The sequence below is a fragment of the Hevea brasiliensis genome, chromosome 8 (genome assembly GCF_030052815.1).
Source record: "Hevea brasiliensis isolate MT/VB/25A 57/8 chromosome 8, ASM3005281v1, whole genome shotgun sequence".
NCBI lineage: Eukaryota > Viridiplantae > Streptophyta > Magnoliopsida > Malpighiales > Euphorbiaceae > Hevea > Hevea brasiliensis.
In genome coordinates this window covers 90,279,700-90,304,203 of record NC_079500.1, presented here as the reverse complement: position 1 = coordinate 90,304,203, position 24,504 = coordinate 90,279,700, and the positions used below count along the sequence as shown (strand labels likewise).

At 31.3% G+C, this 24,504-nt stretch overlaps 1 protein-coding gene across 1 annotated transcript; it reads left to right on the top strand.

Moving 5' to 3' along the window:
• Positions 1-13,105: 13,105 nt before the first annotated feature.
• On the top strand, positions 13,106-24,487 carry LOC110648913 (lysine-specific demethylase ELF6). Its single transcript, XM_021803290.2, has 7 exons — positions 13,106-15,390; positions 16,103-16,181; positions 16,894-16,961; positions 17,995-18,145; positions 19,468-20,042; positions 21,177-21,356; positions 21,524-24,487. Exons 1-7 carry the CDS (start codon positions 14,220-14,222, stop codon positions 24,289-24,291), a joined length of 4,992 nt encoding a protein of 1,663 aa, XP_021658982.2. The 5' UTR covers positions 13,106-14,219; the 3' UTR covers positions 24,292-24,487.
• Positions 24,488-24,504: the final 17 nt, after the last annotated feature.

Below are 24,504 nucleotides of genomic sequence, written 5' to 3'. Positions count from 1 at the left end.
AAGCAAGTTAAGATGCGAAAAACGTTCATCACCACAAACCTGAAGGTGATGGCTACAACCCAAAATTTAAAAAAAAAAAAGACTAAATCTTTGCACGTTTTTGCGATTTAATTAAAACATTTTAATTTTGACAAAATAAGCCAATTTTTGAAAATAACAAAAATTTTATCCATTTTTAAAATCTAATTTGGGGAGTGTTTCTGCTAAGCTGGTAAGCCATGTAGTATATTTTATTATAGGAACGTGACCTACAAGACACATCACTTAAAATTAGGAAAAAGAAAAAGAAAATTCTCCCCCCCTTCTTTCATGATTTATTATAGTATTTTCTTCTACCTTCTGGTAGCAACATCAACTACTTTTGTTGCCAAATTTGAAATAAATGAAAGCTTCTTTGCCGCTAAAATTACCCAAAAGCCGCTGAATTTACTAGTAGACTACACCGGGCACAACATCAATGACAACATGAAACTTGAATATTGTAGGCAAACACATATACGGGTAACCCAACATTGAAGTAGAGTAGGGTATGATATCATAAAGAGAAAATAGACTGAGTCTAATTCTATTCCTAAAATCTAGCTTAAGGGAAAGAAGTTTGTTCAAATCTTATATTTAGCTCAAATATTTTATCTCAAACTAATATGACAATACACAACCCCAACTTACATTTGGTTAGCAAACTGAGAAACACCTATCACCAAACTCGCATTTTCCATGCTATAAATCACTAAAATTGACAAAGCTTCGATTACCTGATAGAAGTGTTGCTACTTAGCATGAAAATCACCAAGGAGCAATCTTTAACCTCTTGGTATAGCGTCGCCGACCCATCACCTGGGTTATACTCTCTTAGGATAAACTCATGAAGTACAACAAACTTGAGCCCGTATATAACAGAAGTGTCAAGATAAACCCTCGTACACAAAGTATTGATTTTGTGTTTTGGCTTTGTGATTGTGATTGTGAGTCTTGATTGAGGTTTATTATTAATTATGAGTACGAAATTTCGTGTTGTAGAGGAGAGGAACCCAATGACCTTGAGAGAGGGAGAGAGGAGAAATGGAAGAGGCAGATTTTTTTTTTTTTTTTAAATTTTAAGTGATGTGTCAAGTAAGTCCCATATATTTATAATAAAACATGTCATGCCAAACACTCCACCCAAATTGAATTTCAAAAATGGATAAAATTTCTACAACCTCTCAAAAATTGGCTTATTTTTTTAAAATTAAAAGGTTTTAGATTAAATTGCACTTTTTTTATGGTTTGGCCCTTGCAAAACCAACAATGTAGTATGATTATAGGGCTAGCAACTCACTCCCAAACAAATAAAAAATTAAATATCTACAAAAAAATATATAATATTTATATATCCAATCAATGTCTACGTGAAGACATTAAAATTAACCTGATTTTTTGAATCCTCACAATAGTGTTGTGAATATAATTATCATTCAAACATAAGAACCAAAGTGAATATAGTTATCATTAACGAAAAGCAATAAGAAGATGGAAAAGAAGAATAAAGCATTATATTTTCTAAGAAAAACACAAACAAATATTGCCACCCTCCCCATCCAAAATAATAAATAATGCATGTTTTGAACAAACACTACAAATTTCTCATCTGCCATTAATTGTTTTACCTGATGAAGAAACAACCAAGGCCATTAGGGTTTATATATGCGTGGTTTTATTATATTCATTAGAAATTAAAATCTCACTCTCTGTTATCTATATATAGGGAAAAACAAGCTGCAATACCCCGCGCGATGCTGCAAGTATATATTTTTTGTTATAAAAATTTCTATAATATTATTAATAAATAAAATTTGACATATATATCACAATTATTATTTACAATTTATTGTAAAGTTATTTAATTATTTTTATTTCTCACATATATATATATATATAGTGCTATGATTTTTAAATTAATGGGCTAATATACAAGAAATTTCGTTTAAATTCCCAAATTCATTATAGTGATTTTTCCTATATTTTTTTTTTACTTTATAATATTAATTTATTAAGTAAAATGTATTTTATTATAAATAAAGTCACTTTAAATTATTTATAATATGTATAATGAATGAGAAAATTTAATCATTTAATAGTTAAAAATAATTAAAATTAGATATTGCCAAAGAAACGCATAATGTAGAAATGGGGAGTATTCAACCAATTGAAATTGAAATTATCATACAGTTTCTCTAAAATATGATCAAATAAGTGATTGGTCTAATTCAGAAATAATTTTTTTTTTTAAATCGAGATTGGTTTGAATGAATCAATTTAGTAATAAATCAATTGGTCAATCTAGACAGATTTGATGTGAGTCAGTGCCTTGACTAAAATAAATTTCAAAACTTATCTTTGAATCTACTAATACATTTTAACTTAAATAATTTAATAAATCGTTGAAAATAATTTAATTTAATTTAATTTTTCTTATAAAAAGTTTAAAACGTCCAATCAATTTCATCATTTTTGAGCCTGCTAACTTAATAATGTAAATTAATTTAATATAAATTTTCTTAAAGAAATAATAAATGAAAAAGAGGGGGTTGATGGTAGCTTTTTGGCAGGTTACGTATGGCACCAAAGACAAATGAATAGGAGGGCAAAAGAGTCCTCTTACTGTTCTAAGAACACTCAAACAAAGCGTTGCTTTAGTATATAGTAATAGTAAGGTTAATTATGAGTAAAAAAAAAAAAAGCAATGTCGTAGTGTTTTAGTTTGTTGTCGTTTGGTATTGAATAAAATTAATTTTTAATATCTAATTAAAATAAAATAAAATTAGTTTTTTATTATTATAATATTAAATTATTATGAATTTTTTTGATAATTTTATTATTCCTCTTCCACTATTATATATATTATAAATTATGTAACTTTTTTTTAATTAATAATCTAAAAACTTAATCATGTTAGTACAATTACAAAATAATAATGGATGTAATATTTAGACCTATGAAGGTCAATAACCATTTAAACTTAATTGTCTTTTATACTTTATTCATAATTTGATCGTTTTTAATTTTTTTATTAGTTAAAGAAAATTTAAAAAATATGAACTATTAATTTTTTAATTTAGTTGAGCTACTAAAATTATATTTTAATTATTAAAATATTTACCAATTAATTTTTTTTAATTGGGTCAATAAAATATATCATTCAATAATAGATGCAACATTTAAATTTAGATGTCTTATATAATTCACTTACAATTTAATTTTTCTTAATTTAGTTGGGTCAATAAAAAATAACCTCTTAAATTATTTTATTAGGAGGTTAATGAATTTTTTTTATTTAATTGTACCAATAAAAAAAATCTTTTAAAATTTTGTTAGAAAATTTTTTGTACTGAATATAAGAGTCTATTAAAGACATATTCATATTTAAATTACTTTAAATTAAAAATTAAAATATTTTAGAGGGAAAATAGCCTTTTTTAGATCTTGAATTCAATGTTAAACAGATGAAGCATTTAGATTTAGTTGTCTCTTATATTTTACTTATAATTTGAATCTTTTTAAATATTTTTATTAATTAAAAAGAAATTTTAAAAATATAAGTTACTAATTTTTCAATTTAATTAGACTAATAAAAAAATAATCTTTTAAATTATTAAAATATGAGCTCATTTATTTTTTTAATCGATTTAATAAGATTTGAAAGTATATTAAATACATGTTTATAGTTAAACTCTTCCAAATTGAAAATTAAAATTTTAGGGGGGATGATAGCCCCTGCCAACTCTCCTTGGAGCCTGTTGTTGGCACAAGAGAGCAAGAGAATGAAATTTCTTGTGAAATAATAATAATAATAATCATAATAGTAGTAGGTTTTTGTTGGTTATTTACACCAAGCATTCACTTTCCTTTACAAAATTAGAAATCTTCGATCATCATTTATTTTCCTTATTTTGTTCCAAACCAATCAAAAGACGTGGTTTTCGTTGATAGTTTCAACCCTTGTCCCTCTATATATATAGGCATTAATAATTCACTTGTTAATTTTAACGACACCTCCAGGAAAAAACTAAAAAAAAAAAAATTGCAAATCAAGATGGGCATGAAGATGAATGTCATAGGCATATTAATGTTGATAATGGTATGCACAAGCAGAAGTGAAGAGCTTACAGGGTGTGCAAAGCAATGCATGCCTTCATGTCTTCAGCAAACAAAAGCATCTCTCGATACCTGTGCTAAAGCCTGCTCAGATTATTGCAAAGCAATTGAAGGAAGTAGCGCTGGTAATAAATCTCATCCTAAACCTTTTGGGGATGAGAAAGTTGCAGATAATGCAAAAGACTTTAAGCGAGTAAAGCAATAGAAATATATTGATTCGAATTAAACTAACTTTATCATTGAAATTTTTTTTTATTTATATATTTTAATTTTTATCATTATTATCGATGTTGTTGTTAACTAGAGTTATTTTTCATATTTTTCCATAATATTTGTAAGATTAGATTCAATATATCATATGATTTTCTTTTGCCTTCTACCATTTGGATTAACTTGGACCTAGAGGTAATGTAAAACACATTTTATATATCCAAAATAAAAAAAAATTAATTAAAGAATTTAAGTAAAATATTCTAAAGAATTTCTTGGATTATGATTAAAAAATTAACTTTAATCTACAACACATAGTTTTTTAAAAGAAAATTACTATAATCAATAACATATGATGTTTAAAAAAAATTATGAATGGTATCAATTTCCTTCAATGCTAGCTAAAAGAGTAACTAAAGCAATATAAAAACATTGTGACTAATAATTAATAAAATATAATAATTAAATTCCTTTATCCTTTTGAAAGAGTTAATGAACAAAGTAGAACGCAATTTCAATAATTTTCTATAAATAAGAAGTATTTAAATAGGCCAATTGACTGGAAAAAAAAAAAAAAGAAAAAACTAAACCTTTGGGTGCTTTTGCATTTTAATCCTATTGTTTCGATTTTGATAAAAAATCAAAATTAAAAAGTTTACAGAAATTTTATCCAAATTTAAAATTCAATTTGGGGAGAGTATGGCTCTGATGACATGGTATTCCATTTGATATTTTTTATTCTAAAATAATAAGACTTATTTGACACATCATTTTAAAAAATCATATAAAAAAAAGTTAAACCTTTGCGTGTTTTGAAATTTTAATCTTATCATTTCAACTTTGATAAAAAAAAAAACTAATTCCTCTCTCTCTATCTCTCTCCCTCCCTCTCTGCATTTTTTATATGGAAATTAGTAACTTTGTGAAGGTGACTTCTCAATATAACTCAAATAATTTTGTGGACCTTCCATAATAAAACAAAGAAATTATAAAACACTTTAATTCATTTCCTTTCCCTTCTATTCTTTCCCCAAACTCTTCTCTTTCATCTGTTTCTACTCTCACTGATACCAAAAAAACAAGAAACAATTGCCTTGACTCTTTGCTGTACAAAACTAGTGCGATTCTCTTTAGAGGATTTCCCATAAACACTACTTCAAACTTTAACAATGTCCTCGAGGCGTTTCAATTCAAGGAGTTGCCTTACATCAGCGAGATTGCCCCTTGGACCAACATTGTTGGATGAGTCTTCACAACCAATGAGTCCCTACTTGACCAGCAAATCCCACTTAGTTGATTATGAGTTTATTTTATAATTAATAGTATAATTTTTTTTTATTATTTTTTTTTAGTTCCACAGTTTCCATTGAAATTGTTCTTTTATGAAGTAGAACTAAAGAGTTGGGGAAAAACTCCTATAGTTCTTAGCCATATTTCTTGAAGACTCTTAAAGATGAAAATGTTGCCATTCCTTCCATAATGAGAGAGAGAGAGAGAGAGAGAGAGAGAGAGAAGGGTTAGTTTTTTTGCCAAGATTGCATTGATAGGATTAAAATGCCAAAGCATGTAAAGACTTGGCTTTTTTGTATGATTTACCAAAATGATGTGTCAATTGGGTCCTACGATTTTAGAATAAAAATGCTAAATGGGATGCCATGTCATCAGAGCCACACTCCCTTCAAATTGAATTACAAATTTAGATAAAATTTTTACAAACCTTTCAATTTTAGCTTTTTTATATCAAAATTTAAACGATAAGATTAAAACGCAAAAGCATGCAAATGTTTGACTTTTTTCTATGATTTGACCATTTAAATAACCTTTTACAAAAGTAACTGATATATCCTAGCTTAGTGATAATTTAAAAAAAAAAGTATATAATTAAGAATAAGAATGTCTTATAAGATTAATTTAAATCTTATCAATAGCAATCCTTAATTACCAATTTCTTTCAAAATATATAGCATAAGAAAGATAAAACTAATAAAGAATGCATAACAATCCAATGAATAATTAGATTGGTCATAAAAACTTCATATTTATAGATATGTGAAATTATTATTATTATTATTATTATTATTATTATTATTATTATTATTATTATTATTATTATTATTATTATTATTATTATTATTATTTTGGCAAATCAATTCATCTAACTTATTCTTATTATTTAAAAACTATTTTAAAATTGCTTAAAATGTCTTTGATATTTAAAGGTAACACTTAAAAGCCAACAGAAATATAAATTTTATTAAAAAAATAAATTATTCTTGTTCAAAGGTATCACTTAAAAAATTAGTAAGAAACTAACGATCGGAAACATTAACCTCAAGGATAAATTATAAATATATTAAAATATTGAAATTATCATCTTGCTATACATTATTTTGTTTAATAATATAAAAAAATTGAATACATAACTAAAATAAAAATGTCTATAAATATTATATATCATGCGACAAAAAAATATTTAATCACAAAAATCTTAGGTTACGTTTGATAGAGCGTAATATAATGCAATGTAATCAATTATGTAATGCAATCAAAGTTGTAACATAATGTAATGTAATTATCATTACATTCCTAAATTTAGTTACAAAATAAAAATATAAGTAGTATAATGTGATGATAATTTTGATTTTAATATTTAATTTACTTTTAGTATTAATAATAAGTGATAGTGATTACAATGATTGATAGTCGATTAATAGTAATGACTAAGTAGTGCTGGTAGTGGCGACAATGGTGGTGACAATGTGGGGGTAATGATAGTGATAGAGGTAACATTGGCTAAGTGGTGATAGTGATGATCAAGTGGTGGTGGTGATGGTAGTGTTGACTGTTATTTTTACATGGCTTGAATTTTGAATATGTCTTCATGGATTTCCATTATGACCCGACCCGAAAGTTTTACGCTGTGATCCGATTGAAATAAAAGTAAGGTCTGTGATAGCAGAAGAGAGCATCGGCTAATAAGAATAAAAAGTGAGGTCAGTGGTAGTATTTCTACATACTTCCCAGAGCTTTTTACTAAAAGGGTGCATCTGAAAAAAATTATCATATGAGGTGGGTTTAGACTTATTTATCAAAAGAAGATGATTGTGTTGAACTGGAAGAGAGAAAGGGAAAAGCTAATATAAATAGCATCCTATTATTAAAAAACAATTAAAAAGCAGAATCTTTGAAAAAAAATAATTAAAAGAGTGGCGAGATGCTACTTAAATAGTGTCCCACTAACTTGACTCTATTTTAAGTAGCGTTCAACTAGTTTAATAATTTTTTTAATCTCTTAATTGTAGTCACACCCACATCACTATTCTCTCACTTGTACTTTCATCTACGCAATCCAAAACTAAAATGTGATATAAAAATAATAATTATTATAGAACATAAAAAATTTTAAAATATAAATATTTTTATAAGTAAAAGTTTATTTAGCAAATTAATAAAATTATTATAGTAAATTATTTTACAAATAAAATTACTTTGTTTTATTAGTTTCTTAAAAAAGGAAAGAGAAAATAGGATACGTATAACGCATTCAACTACCTCTCTCGCCATTAAATGCCTCTGTTTTCTTCATTTCTTCTTTATCAGCTACCACTAATTAGATAATTTTACTTGTAAAATAGTTAACAGATCAGTAAATTAACCTGAAAATTTTTAATTTTCAATTACAGTAATTTTATGAAATCAAATTAAAATTTAATATATTTTATGAAAAAAATAAAATTTTAATAACTTTTATGAAAAATTTATAAAATTGAGAAACTGCATATAATAATTACCCAACAAAATCATATGGCAGTTTTTTTTTTTAATTTACCCTAATATAAACATATTTGATCCTGACTCATGCACATACATTGTATAGATAACAATTATAATGAAAGGATCAAAATAGGCAAAACATGTGATGAGATACTTATGGGTGAAATGTCAAAGCTTCTCCCCCCCCAACCCCCCACCCCCCTAAAATTTGCAAATAGAGCTTACATACAATATACATGTGTATTGTTATAAACGAAGGCAAAGCCCCAAAAAAAACTCATAAAAGGCCAAAAGTACCCGACAGGATACATTCTAGAATAGGCTAGTCCCCATAAATCATGCGAAGTGATCACACCGCCTGCTAGCTAGGATCTTTTCCAAAAATGGGTACCAATATCGGCAAGCTTCCCCAAAGGACAAGTCAGCACAATTCATGAGATTCTTAATGTGTTGGACTAATGCAAAGACAATTGGATCCTCCAATGCCATTATTTTGTGATTAATCATTTTAAAGTAATTGTAATTAGGGTTTTACAATATTCTATTTTCATCGAATTAGAATTTGGGGGGCACAAGCTTTAACTAAGTGGAATAAGGAACCGTTCTAGTAAATCCAATGTCATATTAAAGATTTGATGTAAAAATTGGACCAGTTACAATTTGGTGGTCAGGAAAAAGGGATATGGAATGGGCACAACTTGCTTCAAAGGGTGTTAGATGGCATATTAAAATAAGGAAATTCCTTGGTGCTATCGATCTAGAGAATTTGGCTTGAAGATATTGATAGGAATACAAATTTTTTTCAAATGAAAGCCTCAGATCGGATTGGGGAGCATATTTTGGTATTATGCCTCCTTCCATTAATCATATTTTTCCTCGCTCTTATTCCTAAAGTTAAAATACAAGAGTCCATGAAAGATCTAAGGCCAATTAATTTGTGTAATATGACTTATAAACTCATGTCAAAGGTCTTGGGCCAATCGTCTAAAACTTGTTCTCCCCTTATTCATAAGTCTCAAAGTGCATTAGTTCCTGGTCATCTCATTACTAATAATGTGCTAGCTACTTTTGAGATCTTTCATTCTATGAAACGCTAGTGTAAGGGTAAAAAAGTGCTTTTTTGCTTTCAAATTAGACGAGTTTACTTAGAGTGAATTCTTGTTAAGATGGCCGTCCCATACATTTTACAACTTATCATGACTTGCATTTCATCTATCTCATTTTTTCTATTAAATGGGAAATCAAAAGGTTCTCTGAAACCAAATCAAGGCCTCCAAAAGGGTATCCTCTTTCTTCTTATTTGTTTTTGATATATAGAACAACTTTTAATGTTGATAAGGAAAGCTATTTAGATGAAAAAAAAATTCATGGTGTTAAATTATGTCGTGCTAGCCCAGAGATATCCCACATATTCTTTGCAAATGACTGTTTGGTTCGAGCAACCCAATCGAAGTGTCAAAAGGTTAAATTAATTCTTTTATAGTATGAGTGAGCTTTCTGCCAAAAAAAAAAACTTATATAAGTAAAAATAAAAATAAAAATTCCTTTAGTAAGAATGTTCATGAACAAATGAGGCAATCTATCAATCTATTTTTGGTGTCAACTCTACTGATTATCACTCTCAGTATCTTAGGATTCCTGCCATGATTGGCAAATCCAAGAAAGCTATCTTTTGCTATATTAAAGAGCAAGTGTGGAAAAACCTGAAAGGATGGAATGAGAATCTATTACATTCTAGAATTGTGGACTCACTCATTTCAGTCTAGAATTTGTTTTAAAAGCACTTATTGATGCTCTACACTTATTTGATTTGACTTTTTATTAATTGATTGTGGATGATATTGTTCATAAGAGTTTAGGTTTTCAATCTTTCTTTCTTTTTTTTGTCTTTTAGAGATTGTAATAAGGTAACACATCATTTGGCTTCTTGGGCCCTATCTTAGGATGATGAGAATGTTTTATGGAGGATGTCCCACCCTTGATGGCTCTGTAAAAAGCAATACTCATTTTGTTTCTGATTAATTTGAAAACCCTCTAATTATCATCAACAAAAAAGAAAAAGATACTATTTAGGACCAAATATTAGGGTTTAAATATCACCAATACTAATCCTCCTGTCTACACTTAAAAATAATTAGGGAAAAATATAAAAAATTATTTTGTAATTTTACACTTTAATACATGGGATCATAATTTGATTTTTGTCAATTTAATATCCTGTATTTTTCTGTTAACAAATGTGATTGAAACTATTAGTTATTATTAAATGATACTAACGTGACGAATATGTAGCATTGATGTGACAATAAATGGTAGATACGATGCTTATGTGACATCCATGTAGCGCTTACATAACGCTAACGTGGGTTATATCAACATTAAATGCTTGTCACATTAGTATTATTTAATAATAATTAACTATTTAGACTATAGGATATCAAATTAACAAAAAGTAAATTACAATTTTTAATATGTTAAAGCGCAAAATCACAATATATTTTTTACATTTTTCTCAAATAATTATAAAAAAATAAAAATTTAATAAATATAGACATTCTAGGCTATCATCATGTCTTTTCTTTTTATTGTTTTAAAGGCTTTGAGTTGTTTAAATTAATTATACAATTAATAACTGACCTTTATTTTAAGAGTAGAAAACTTTCAAACAATATCTCAACCTTATTTTCATATATTAAAATTTTTCTATATTTGCAATTAAAATTTATCTAGACAATCGAAACTTTCAACAACTATTCATATGCCTTAAGTTTTTCCTTATTTTGCTATAATCCACTAACAAAATATGCGCAAGAACATATTTTTTTTCCTAAATAAGTTTGATTAACCATCCCTTTATAAGCATCTATTGATAAATTCAAATAATTTCAGACACCCAAAAAAAAAAGTTAAACTTGTAAAAAAGTATGGCTTTTAAGACTAAAGCCATTGCTAGCTTCCTAATGTTCTTTGTAATGGTTACAATGTCATATGTGAATATAAGTGAAGCGCTTGCAGAATACGCAGAGAATAAATCAATTTTGAATATTAATGATTTAATATTTTTCATTAATATGCAACTATATTAAGCTTCATTTTGTCTTTCTTTTTCTAATATTTTTTTAATTTTTTAATTCAAATGTTTGAGACATTTTCTTTTCATCAAAAAGAAAAATATTTTTAAAAAAAATCCAACTTCATATTATAAATCTCAAAATTATTTTAATCAAAGAAAATTCATTAATTAATTTATTGAAAAAATTAATTAAGATAATAGAGATGTAGTATAAAGGGGACATAAAGAAAGTAATACTTTCATTGAAAGTGCCTTCTCTTTTATTATATTAGTATAATAATAATTTAATTGAATTTTTTAGTAGCTAATTAAATATTTTTTCAAAATTCATTTTTACTCTTGAAAATATTATCTGTAAAAATTTGTCAATATTAATTTTATTAAATAAAAATAAAATTAAATATTTTTATGTCATAATAAATTAAAACTAATTAGTGATAACATTAAAATTTAATAATAAATCAAAATAATCGTATGTATAATTAATAATATGATAATACTTTTTATTTATCTATTTTTATTTTTTATTTTAAAATCCTTTTTAAAATTTAAAATTATTAAAATTTAAATAAAATTTTAACATGCATTAGATGACTATAGACATGGGCCACCTAAAGAGTAATGCTGAGGACTTGGCCAACAGAGGATTAGAAAAGTAATCTGTGGGAGGTAGGGAATAAGGGCAAAATTGTTAAGAATTATAAAAGGTAACCTCTTTTAGTGATATATAATAATATACATATTTTTTATTAATTATTTTTCTTCTCTCTCTTTCTCTCTTTCTGTATTTATTTCTTTTGATTACTTAAACTTTAATATTAAAAAATTAAAAAATTAGAGAAAATTTTGCATAAAATTACATATCCAAAATTTATAAATTTTTTACAAACTCATTAAGTTAGATTATTAAAGAGAATAATATATTTGCTAGAATAATGACTCTCAAAATATGTGACATGTTAGAATGAGAAATCTTTATTTTTTTTTTGAATTTTTTTTTTGAATTTTTTTTAAAATTTCTTAATTAAAACCCTAAACAGATCGTTTACTAAAAATAAGTGAGTTGAGTATTGCTTACTAAAGATAAATGAGTTGGGTTAAGCCTACTAATAATTAGTGAAACTTATATTTGTATACTTTATTTTTAAGAATTGAATTAAATTATTATTAAATTTAAAATATGTAAAATTTAATCCTTTTGCTATATTTTAACCCTTACTATTTAAGTCAAATAACTTTTAATTGTATCTTTTTTAAATAAAATAACATTTTAGTCTTATCTTTTATTTTTCTTAAAATTAAAAATTAATTTTTTTAAAAATTAAAGGAATAAAATTTTATTTAAGCAAAATGTTAGAAATTAAAGTATATATAATATTTTAATTGTATTAGTAAAATGTTATAAAATTGGGACATGAGTTGCTAAATTTCTCAAAATAATAATAATAATAATAATAATAATAATAAAACTTAAATATATATATTTTTTAAAAATCGGGGGTCTTAAGGTAATTTGGATTTACTTTTGTTCAAAAGACCATTATACCCTTAATTTTTTTTCAAAATCTTATGGGGACTCATTCCCTCTTGTGCCTTTAATGGCTCCATCACCGGTTATACAATGTAATAAAAAAAATAGAGTATAATAGTTATTTTTCTTATTTTTTAAAAGAAAAAATATATTACACTCTTATTTTAATAATTTGTTTAAATAATATAAAAAATTAAATTTATTTTTTATTTTTTCTTATTTTTCGTATTTAATTTATCCCCTGCACAATTAAGGATTAAACAAAAGGCTGGTGATTGATAGTTGTCCAGAGAGATTTTTTTTTTTTTTTCATCTAGAGTTAGTCTTCTCTTCTTGCCTGAGTTCTGCGGCTTCCCTACCCCTTCTGGGCAGGGGAGCTTCCTCCTAGACGACTTGGGGTGTTACACACTCCCCTCACTGTACCTAATTTTTATTTTATTGTGGTTTTTGCATGTACTTGAAGGGCTCTGCCCCGCCAGATCGATTGAGCTCTTGGGGTTTTGACTTGGCTGTGCGGCAGTGAGATAAGGACCTCCTGAATGTGCAAATCTTTCAGCGAAACTCATCTCAAGCTAGTTGCCTCTATCCTTGATGCAGCAAAAGTCGGTGGCAACGCGTAAGATTCTTGATACCCTCCTCATCAGGTTAGCCGGATAGGATCCTTGATCAGCAGCACCTACATCTAGGATTTCTTTAGTTTGAACTTGGGCTTTTGTTGGGTTATGGGTGCATTACTAGTTGTTATCTTGGTTTGGGCTTAGGTGCCTTTCCTGTTATGCTTGGACCTTGGACCCCATCTGTGATGCCTCTTTTCCATTAATGCTAATATCTCCTAAAGGGTTGGTCGTTCATTAAAAATGCGGTGTTCTGTGTCCATGCTTAAATTCATTGATAATTTGGCTATACTCACCCCAGATAATCCTCTCATCTCATTATTTTATCAGCGCTCACTGCTAAAGTGCGCTGTTGTTGCACAACGAACTACGAAGCTCTGAGTTTCGGGCTTAAAAACCCTGCACCGAAACTCGCGGCCTAGAAACACCCGTGCGCTATGTCCTCGAGGTACATGATAATTTATCCCCAGTATGCATTACTATCATACGCTGGATAAGAAATGTCACTTAAAACCTAGACAAACACCCTAATTCTCTCCCCCCTTCGCTCTCCCTCTCTTCTTATTTGGTTTCTTTGAAGAAGGGAAATTCAAAACAGTCTCTTGGAGTTCAACAGGTTCATTTTATTTTCATCTTTTAAATTTTACCTTTACATGCACTCTATTTTGTCAATTTCTTGAAGCTGGGGTATCTTCAAAATTCAATCACTATAGAAGCAAAAACCCATTTTACAGTTTCACCTATAGAAAATCTTGAATCTAGGGTTTAGATGAGCTCTTCTTTGCAGCTTCAATGATAGGGAAATGCTGTATAATTGAGCTTCATGTTTTTGTTATATATTTGTTCTGTCAAGTGGGTATTGTTAATCTGAATCTTTGTTGAAATGGGTAATGTGGAAATACCCAAATGGCTTAAAGATTTGCCCTTGGCCCCCGAGTTCCGGCCTACTGATACTGAATTTGCAGACCCAATTGCTTATATATCGAAAATTGAGAAGGAAGCTAGTGCCTTTGGTATATGTAAGATTATACCTCCCTTGCCTAAACCTTCCAAAAGGTACGTTTTTTATAACTTGAATAAATCCCTTTCCAAATGTCCGGAATTGGGTGATGGTGTGGATTTGTCAAATGCTTCTTCCTCATTGAAAACGGGTTTAGCGGATTGTACTAATGAAGGGGAGGTTAGAGCTGTATTTACGACCAGGCATCAGGAGTTGGGACAGGGTATGAAGAGAACAAAAGGGATGGTTAAGGAGAGCCCCCAATTGGGTGTTCATAAGCAAGTATGGCAAAGTGGGGAGATTTACACATTGGAACAATTTGAGTCTAAATCCAAGGCTTTTGCAAGGAGTTTGTTGGGTATGATTAAGGAGGTTAATCCATTGGTTATAGAAGCATTGTTCTGGAAAGCAGCTTCAGAGAAGCCTATCCATGTGGAATATGCAAATGACGTGCCTGGGTCGGGTTTTGGAGAGCCAGAGGGTCAGTTTCGGTATTTTCATAGACGAAGAAGGAAGAGGGCATCATATAAGTCGTATAGAAGAAGGAGTACAGAAAGTTCTGATTGCAAGAAAAATGAAATGGATAATGTAAATAATTCATGTAATGATGAAATTAAGGGTGCTGCTTTTACGAATGACCCAAGTACATCCTCAGGACCAATACCCACATCATCTATTACTTCTTCAACCTCCATTTTGGAGGATAATTTGAGATCTTCTAAGCGAAAAAGTGTTAATGCTACCAGTGATATGGAAGGTACTGCAGGTTGGAAGCTTTCTAACAGCCCTTGGAATCTGCAAGTAATTGCACGCTCACCTGGGTCAATTACGCGATTCATGCCAGACGATATCCCAGGTGTTACTTCCCCTATGGTTTATATTGGTATGCTGTTCAGTTGGTTTGCTTGGCATGTTGAAGATCATGAGCTTCACAGCATGAATTTTCTGCATACTGGCTCTCCAAAGACTTGGTATGCTGTCCCCGGAGATTATGCATTTGCATTTGAGGAAGTTATCTGTACTGAGGCTTATGGTGGCAGTATTGATCGCTTAGGTATTTCACTGTTTAGCTGGCATGTTTATATGTTAAATTGCTTGCTTATTGCTTGAAATTTTCCATGTAATTCCTCTTTGATGAAGGGTTTAACCTTTTCGTTCTTGGTCTTTTTATAGCTAAAACCCTGCTCAAGAACTGTTACTTTTATTTGAAACTCTTAGAATAATGTAGCTTTTCAGATGCATTATGTTCAACAATTCCATCTTCCTATCGATGCTATTTTATTTATTTATTTATTTGCTAGTAGTGGATTTTTAATCCTAGCAGCTTCCTAATCTGTCAAATTTCACCCTTTTGTTACCTAGTTGTATAGTGGGTGGCTTATTTATCTGCATACCTTCTAATGATTACCCCAGATTGTGATACTTAACTCCATGGCCTCAGAGTAGTTAACAGTGACTAAATTTTGGTCTGCAAATATGTTCCTAGCCAAAGCTAAATTGACTGTATCAAGAGACCTAAATCTTGTTGGAGAACATTCTTGTATAAATAAATTTTCCTTGCACTGGCATAATGTTTGAGAGTTAAATGACCTTATTTTGTTTGTATCTACTGCACAAAGTTTTCCAAGTTCTTGGTTTGTAAATTATGATAGTTTGGATATTCTTTATCGCCTTCCTTCTAATGAAGTAGTTTGTTAGAATCTGAAATTTGTTGAACATTTTTAATTCCATACAATTTTCAATACTGCAGTTTGTTTTGTTTCCAGGTGCTCTGACATTGTTGGGTGAGAAGACAACCCTTTTGTCACCTGAGGTGGTAGTTTCATCCAGCATTCCTTGTTGTAGGTAGGTTGTGGTTTTTCCCCTTCCTTTCTTGTTCTTTTATTTTCTCTTGGAGCTTTGATCGCTTCTGTTCTTCTAAAAATTTTACTAAGTGGAAAAATTTTAAAATTACCATGAGGTTACCACAATGACATTTAAGCAGCAGATTTTTTATGCTTATTTTTTTAAATCATTTTAGGACTGAGGTTTTGATTCATTGTCACTTCAGCACCTTTTTTTGCTGATGTGTTAAAATCATAGCTATGCTCTGTATGAATGGCCACATTACATCAGTTGAGTGTTAAATTAACTTTTATGTTTTAGAATAAAATTATATTATGGATAAAAAATAAAAATATGGAAAATTGTATTTCTTTTATGGGCTTACAAAGATCATTAATTTAGCATTTTTTTTCATCTAATGAGTATTTTTTATGCCCTAGGATACTATTTAATCGTAACTGAATACTATCAGTTAAAATAGCACTAAAGTGACAATATATGAAACCTCGTGGCACTAAAATGATGAAAAAAAATCTTTGGCTATTTAGATGTCAAAATAAACCACAATTAAACTTTTTTTTTGGTAACTTCCATTTTGTTATTAGTTTTTTAAATATAAATGTAAGGGTTTATACTTGTAAATTTTGATTTTGTGTGATACTGAGGATTGAACTTGGTATTTTCAGCTGATTATGTTGAAATTATGTTCATTTTTTTTCTGGTTTTCCTTTAGGTTAATACAGAATCCTGGTGACTTTGTTGTGACTTTTCCACGTGCTTATCATGTAGGATTCAGCCATGGTAATTCTTCACCGTTTGCTCAAACATTTACAAATTTTATGAAAGCATGTCATTTACTATGAGGCATTGGCACCTGAGCTCAGCACAATGCTCTTACTGTGTCAAAAACATAGCATTTGGCATTTGCCATGAGGAGAAAATACGTGTCCAATAAAGCCTGATGTGTTATATGGAAATACAACAAAGTTTAGATCAAATGTGTTTCCAGGATGTGATTGATCCATTTATGTAAGCAGCAGTGGATTCCATTTGTTCATGAGTGGGCACCTATCTTCTCTGCTTGTAGTCAATAAGTCAATTTTAAATGCACTATCACATTGGAGAACACATTGTTAAAGATTCTCTATTCTTCTTAGGATACTTACATTGGTGTGTTGCAGTCTCTGGAAATTTACTTAGATTAGATAGATTAGAAGTTGATCTAGTTGCAATAAGCAGTCGCAAAGAATGCTAGTGACTCCTTTCACTTATAAGTTATTCAAAGAGTGATAGAAAATGATCTGAAAAGTTCTACTGACCTTAAACCTAAAAAGATAAAAAAAAGAAAATTGTCACTAGCTTTCAAAGGAATAAGTTTTAAAATTTTTGCATTTGGGAAATACTAAGCTAGTATACTATATAATTAGGAAGACTGGGTGACTTCATCCTAAGAACTTTGGAGATATTTTTCCATTGGGATGATGCGAGAACCATTATGTTATTTCAAAAGGAATCGCAATAGATCTTGTAAGACTAATTTACTTCTACACTTATCAACAAAGTAAATAAACAAGTACAAGGTTCTTCCATCATAGCTCATGTATGTATATACTCTTACAGTGATATTCCTTTGTAAAATTTATTCTTTCTTCTGCAAATGATGCCTGTGATTAAGTGTTATTGGTATCATTTTTGCTATGCTTCTGGAATTTATTTTTGGTTGGTTTATCAATCTGTCATCTCAAGGTTATCTGCTATTATGCAAATTTTCTAAACCCTTGTCTTCCTCCTCTCTTCATCACATTCTTTTTTTCCCCTTTCATAATTATAATAGGTTTTAACTGTGGGGAAGCGGCTAATTTTGGAACTCCACAATGGCTTAAAGTAGCCAGGGAAGCTGCAGTACGCAGAGCTGCCATGAATTATCTTCCCATGCTTTCCCATCAGCAGCTGCTATACCTGTTGACTATGTCTTTTGTTTCCAGGTCTGCAGATTATTTACCGCAATCAACCCTCTATGCTTAGCTTATGAAACTTATTCCTTTACGATCATGATATTCTCATCTTATTTTAATGAAATGGAAGCTTTTTGCCTATGGAACATAGTTGAGATGCATATTTATGTGGAAATTGAGCTGGATTGTTTGACTTTTCTGCTTTTTCTAACGGTGTATAAGAAAGAAGCTTATCAGGATCACAAAATATGATAAGCATCTTACATGTTCTATTATGTATCATTTATGTAAAATTGAAGCATGATTGTCATAGTTTTTCGGTAATACTTTGTTGTTTTGGTCACTAAAGAATTTCAAGATCTACGATAGATCATTTTTTTTAATTCATCTCATAATTAATTATTCATTTGGCTTATAGTTTACTTTGAATTGAATGCTTTTATCATTTCAAGTAAATAACTTTTTGTTGCATTGTGCTGGAAGCATAGTTATTAAAGGCGCAAGGCGCGCTAAGGCACCAAGGGGTCCTAGAGCCTAGGCGCGAGGCGAAGGCACACGCCTGAGGGAGGTGAGGGGTAAAAAAAAAAAAAAAAATCAAAGTAAAATAAATATGAATATTCCATCAAACTTGAAATAACATAAGACTAAAATTAATAATAACTAATAAGCATTCAAATAATAATATATTAAAATTTAATAGTCTTTTAATGTTTCATAACTAAAGTTAAGAAATTATAAAATAACTATATTTTCTTCATCTTTTTCTACACCTTCATTCTCTTAATGTTTTTCTTCAAAATCAAAATCTTCATCATTTCCCTCATCTTTAAGAACTAAAGGAGTATCAACTTTTTTTTTTTTTTTTTGAAAAAGATGATGAGTGGTAGTGTTGAAAATCAAAGTATGGGAGGTTTGTAATCCTGAGTATGTTAGTTTGATGAGATTTTGGTGACTAGTTATTACCAACGATACTAATTTCGAAAACTTCTAGATCGATAAATTTCGTATTACGTAATAGTGCTTTTTGTCAATGGAAGTATTCGCCGAATGTGGAAATAAAAAAGGCGCGCCTTTCTAGCCTTGCGCCTGGAACAAGGCTCACGCCAAGGCGTATAAGGCAAGGATCTGGTGAATGTTGCCCGCCTTTCTCCTGTAGAGGTGCTAGGACTGGAGCCTGGTGAGCCTGGAGCCTGAGGCCCCGCCTTTAATAACTATGGCTGGAAGTTGCCATAAAATAACTTTTATGTCAAGCTAAGTAAGTTATTGGATCATGTTTCTTTGCTAATTGCATCCACAGAGTTTTCAAAGCGGTGCAAGCCATTTAGTATTTCTCATCTCTTAATTTATTCCAGGGTACCTAGATCACTGCTACCAGGTGCACGGAGTTCTCGTCTTAGAGACCGTCTGAAAGAAGAAAGAGAGTTGTCAGTGAAGAAGGCTTTTATAGAAGATATATTGAAAGAAAACGGTATTTTATCTGTTCTTCTTGGGAAAGATTCCGCTTACAATGTGGTAATATGGAACCCTGATTTGTTGCCGTGTGCAAGTAAAGAGTCTCAGTTGCCTATTACTATTGCTACCACATCAGAAGAAAATGTTTTGCATGCTCATTCTGAAGATAAAAGTGGCACTACTGGGAATGATCTGTTTAAGGAGATGAGTTTGTATATGGAATCTCTCAATGATTTATATGTGGAAGATGATGATTTATCATGTGATTTTCAAGTTGATTCAGGAACATTGGCATGTGTGGCTTGTGGGATACTTGGTTTTCCATTTATGTGTGTGGTGCAACCATCTGAGAGGGCATCAATAGAACTTCTTCCAGTGGATCATCCTTTGGTTCAAGAAAGATCAAGGGTTGAAAAATCTGAAAATTGTCATTCCTCTGTAGCCTGTGGTGGCTCTATCAAGTGCTCTGTTCCAGGTATTAGGTTATCATACTTGTCTGTTGCTTCTGTGTTATCTTTGGTTGGTCCCTGTGCTTTTCTAATGTTATCTTTAGTTGGTCCCTGTGTTATCTTTAGGTTACAAAAATGTTTCAAGGGCCTGAAAGAGTTCCTGATATTCTAATGTGGAGGCTCCTACCTCCTACTGCAACTAATGCTAGTTGTTTTCATAATCTTTTTCATTTCATGTTGCATTTGACCATAAATTTCAATTGGATGGGATATATTTTGTGCTAATCTGAGTGGCCTTTATGTGCAATTTTTAATGATGCTAGTTCTATTTCTGATTTATGATTCTATTTCAGCTAATTGTGTGATACAATAAAAAGAATAAAAGGGAAAGAGCTGGATTAGTTAGAGTTGTTAGGAGTCAGTTGTATCAGAAATCAGAATATATCAGTTACATAGATGACATTTATAAAGATTCTTGATAAAATTGTAGTGTGTGATATGAATAAGAATTTCAGTCTCTCTTTTTCTGATGTCATTCTCTTTCTCAATCTTCTGTGTTCTCCCCTTTCTTGGTTCAATTTCTCTTGGTTTGCATCAATTGGTATCAGAGCTAATGGTCCTTGAGGGCAAGGAAGCGTAGGGGAGGTATTGATACATGTCTAATATTGATTGGTGGGATGATTTGTATAAAAAGGGGAACAGTCTCTGTAATTTGGTATGGTTAACATAAATGAAGTCTAAATTCTTCTGTGTGTTCATCCCTTCCTTCCCTAAATTCTTCTGTTCTATGTTTCTTCCCTTTCTGGTTCACTTTCTCCTTTGGTTTGCATCATTGAGCTAGATACTCTACTGCATCGAAAAAAAGTATGCAAATAAAAATTGGAGAGCCCTGTTTATTTTCCATGTTGTAATCCATAGAGATGCACTAGATGATCCAGATTTTATAAGGAATTGTGTAATATTTGTGGCATGCAATGGCTGTAAATTTTTAATATGGTAAACATATTTCATATTCATGAAGAATGGGAAGATAAAGAAATAATTATGGGTCTGAGTGAAAGCAAGTGAAATGATTTATTGGGGCCAATTTACCCTTTGCTCTATTGAGTCTCTTCAGGTGCTAAAGTGAGTCAATGTGTGCTTTATGCATGCTTCTGCAGATGATCTCCATCCTGTGCCTGACCTTTTTCTTCCTCTGACGGATCTGCCAATGCCCAGAGGGTGGAATAATTCTAGTAAATTTCTGAGACCTCGGATTTTCTGCCTGGAGCATGCTGTCCAAATTGAGGAATTGTTGCAGTCTAAAGGTGGAGCAAACATGCTTATAATTTGCCATTCAGGTGAGATGGTTTTGAATGTCTGTCCTATTTTTCAGTAAATTGAGATTTTAACTTTATGCATATGCATTGTGCATGGTACATATATGACAATTTTTTCTTTTCTTCATTGTGAATCCATTTTGCAAGTTAAGCAATTATTCTTATGATTTCTTTTTAAATTCCTGTAGACTCTCAGAAAATAAAGGCACATGCTACCGCCATTTCAGAGGATATTGGCACTCCTTTCAATTACAATGAGGTTGCACTAGAAAATGCATCCCAGGAAGATCTGAACTTGATATGTCTCGCAATTGATGATGAAGACCATGATGAATGTGGAGAAGATTGGACTTCAAGAATGGGGATCAACTTACAGTGCTGTGTAAAGGTTAGAAAGAACGCTCCATCTAGTAAAGTTCAGCATGCTTTAGCATTGGGGGGGCTATTTTCTGATGAAAGTCCATCTAGTAAAGTACAGCATGCTTTAGCATTGCGGGGAGTATTTTCTGATGAAAGTTCCAGTTCAGATTTCTTAAATATCAAATGGCAATCCAGAAGATCAAGGTCAAGAACCAAGTTAAATTCGCACGCTCACTGTAAGCCATGTGACACTGTTGAAACAAACAAAGATTGTGCATTGGGGGGAAGGTCAGGTAGAGCCAATATTGAAAAGGGGGAAAAACTCATTCAATATACAAGAAGGAAGTACAAGGTTAAAATAGATTGTTCTGCAAGTTGGGGTCAAGGCTGCCCCAGAAATCATGTGATGGAAGAAGTTTCAGTTTCTGATTGTCAAGATCATGTGAAGCATTATGGAAAAACATCCAAGATTAGTCCTTCTAATGTTGAGACAAGTGGAAGTGATTCTGCAGGATTTGATTTCTCTCGCCTTGGAATGTCTGGAATGCTGCATGAAGTGAAGGTGCTTGAAGCAACTGGTGATATGAGCTTGAATTCTGCACCTCTACATGTTGCAGGCTCCCTTCTAACTGCTAATGTAGCTGTTGAGCATGTGGGGGAAGTTGAGAATCAAACTTTGGAAGAATCAAATGGCTATGAGATTTTATGCAATGTAGCAGCCTGTGGTAGTTTGGGGATGCAGCGCAAAGAAAGGGTCACTGCAGGAACCTGTCAGGTTGAGGATTCTAATGCCATTGAATGCTCTAGTCCATGTGTCATTGCAGCTGATGAAAGATCTGGGATGCAAGGAGAGTGTCAAATAATGGAAAAGTTCAACCTCAGGAATGAGACTTGTAATATGGTTTCTGAAGGACAGCACAAAGTCCTGGCTAGTAGAGATGTTTTGGCAAATGAGATTACTGGTCTTGCTGCTCCAGCAAGTTTACATGCTTGTACACCTGTGGGACAAATGGAGAATGTAGTTGTAGAGAAATCTTGCATGAATAATGAGATTAGTGATTGCGTCACTTTGGGCAATGAAGTGCAAGTAGATCTTCAAACTGGCAAAGGTAAAGGTAGCCAGAGCATTTTATTTGATGACACATCAATAAATCAGCTTGCTTCCTCGTTGGAAGAAAAGGCTGAATTTTCACAAGAGACCTGTTTTTCAGAAGATAAACTGCAGCATGAAGTTCAATTTACTGGTGGAATTAATGGGGAGGAACTCATTCTGAGTAATGTTAGATTGGTAAATCACCCAAATCATGTCTCTGTGGATGAATGTTCTGAAATTTCCAGGGAGCCCTGTGCAGCAGTCAAATTTTGCAATGGTGCGACTTCAGAGAATGGAGTGCTGCAGGCAATTCAGACCACAAATGAAAGGAAGGCAGAACATATCTTGTGTTCTGTAACACAAATGGAAGTAGAACAGCCTACTACAGCTTCAGTGGAAGGATTTCCTGAAGTTATTGGAGGGAGCACAGCTAAAGAAGACTTGTGCACTATCTCAAGTTCTGATTCTGAAATGCTATTAAAAGTTCCAATTGCTAACAGAAGCAAGGTGGAAGAACTAGTCCCAAATCCCCCTACTCAAATGCAAGATCCATTTGTTCCTGTTGCAGTGGAAGAATATTCTGAAGCTCCTAGAGAGAAATGTACTGCTGAAGATAATAATGATGTTAATTTAGACACTGAAGTGCAGCAGGAAATTCACTTAGATGATGGGGTGACTAGAGATGATGAAGCGCCCGAAATACGTAAGACTATAATTGCGAGTAATGAGGAGGAACCTCTTTCTAGCCAAGTTACACAGATATATCAACCTAATCCAGAACCATTTAAAAAATGTTCTGGAACTGATGAAGAATTCTGCACCATTGAAAATATGCTCAAGGGCCAAGAAGTTTGTTCATCATATGAACTGGAAAGCAACAAATCCACTGTGGTAGATCCTGGATCAACTGCTGGGAAGAGCAGAAAAAGAAAAAATGAAGTTGATCAGTTAACAGACAATAAATTAAATTGCAATGGCTTTATTAAAAGCCCATGTGAAGGATTGAGGCCGAGGGCTGGGAAAGATGCAACATGTAGTAATGAGATGAATATTAGAAAATCAACTCAGGATAATCCACCAAGAAAGAAGGCCAGAAAACCTTCTGATATTTCAGTTCCTTGCACAAAAAAGAAAGAAATCATGAAGAGATCTCACAAGTGTGACCTGGAAGGCTGCACCATGAGTTTTAAGACAAAGGCAGAGCTACAGTTGCACAAACGCAACCAGTGCCCATATGAAGGGTGTAGGAAGAAATTTAGCACCCACAAATATGCAATAATTCATCAACGTGTTCACGAAGGTGATAGACCCCTCAAGTGCCCATGGAAGGGTTGCTCCATGTCATTCAAGTGGGCATGGGCTAGAACTGAGCATATACGGGTGCATACTGGAGAGAAGCCATACAAGTGCAAGGTTGAAGACTGTGGCCTCTCTTTCAGGTTTGTATCAGACTTTAGCCGGCATAGGAGAAAAACAGGACACTATGTGAATACACCTGCCTGAAGATTTGTCGTATTCAGGCTGGAATCTGTATCATATGGAAACGGGGGATTGGATTTTGGGGGCCAAAGAGGCCTACCAAATCATGTATAAACTCGAGCATTCCACACAGGTGTAGGCTAGAGTTAAACTGATCCTTTTGTAGGCAGGCATTCTCCAATTATTTGAATGCAATGATAGTTGAAAACCCTTTGTGTTTTGTCCAGTCTACTCTAG

Bases quoted from the DNA above. Each gene is read 5' to 3' on its own strand.
- LOC110648913 (XM_021803290.2), top strand. From the start codon at position 14,220: ATGGGTAATGTGGAAATACCCAAATGGCTTAAAGATTTGCCCTTGGCC. The intron at 16,182-16,893 runs GTAGGTTGTGGT...GTTTTCCTTTAG, and splicing joins TCCAGCATTCCTTGTTGTAG to GTTAATACAGAATCCTGGTG. The intron at 16,962-17,994 runs GTAATTCTTCAC...TAATTATAATAG, and splicing joins TCATGTAGGATTCAGCCATG to GTTTTAACTGTGGGGAAGCG.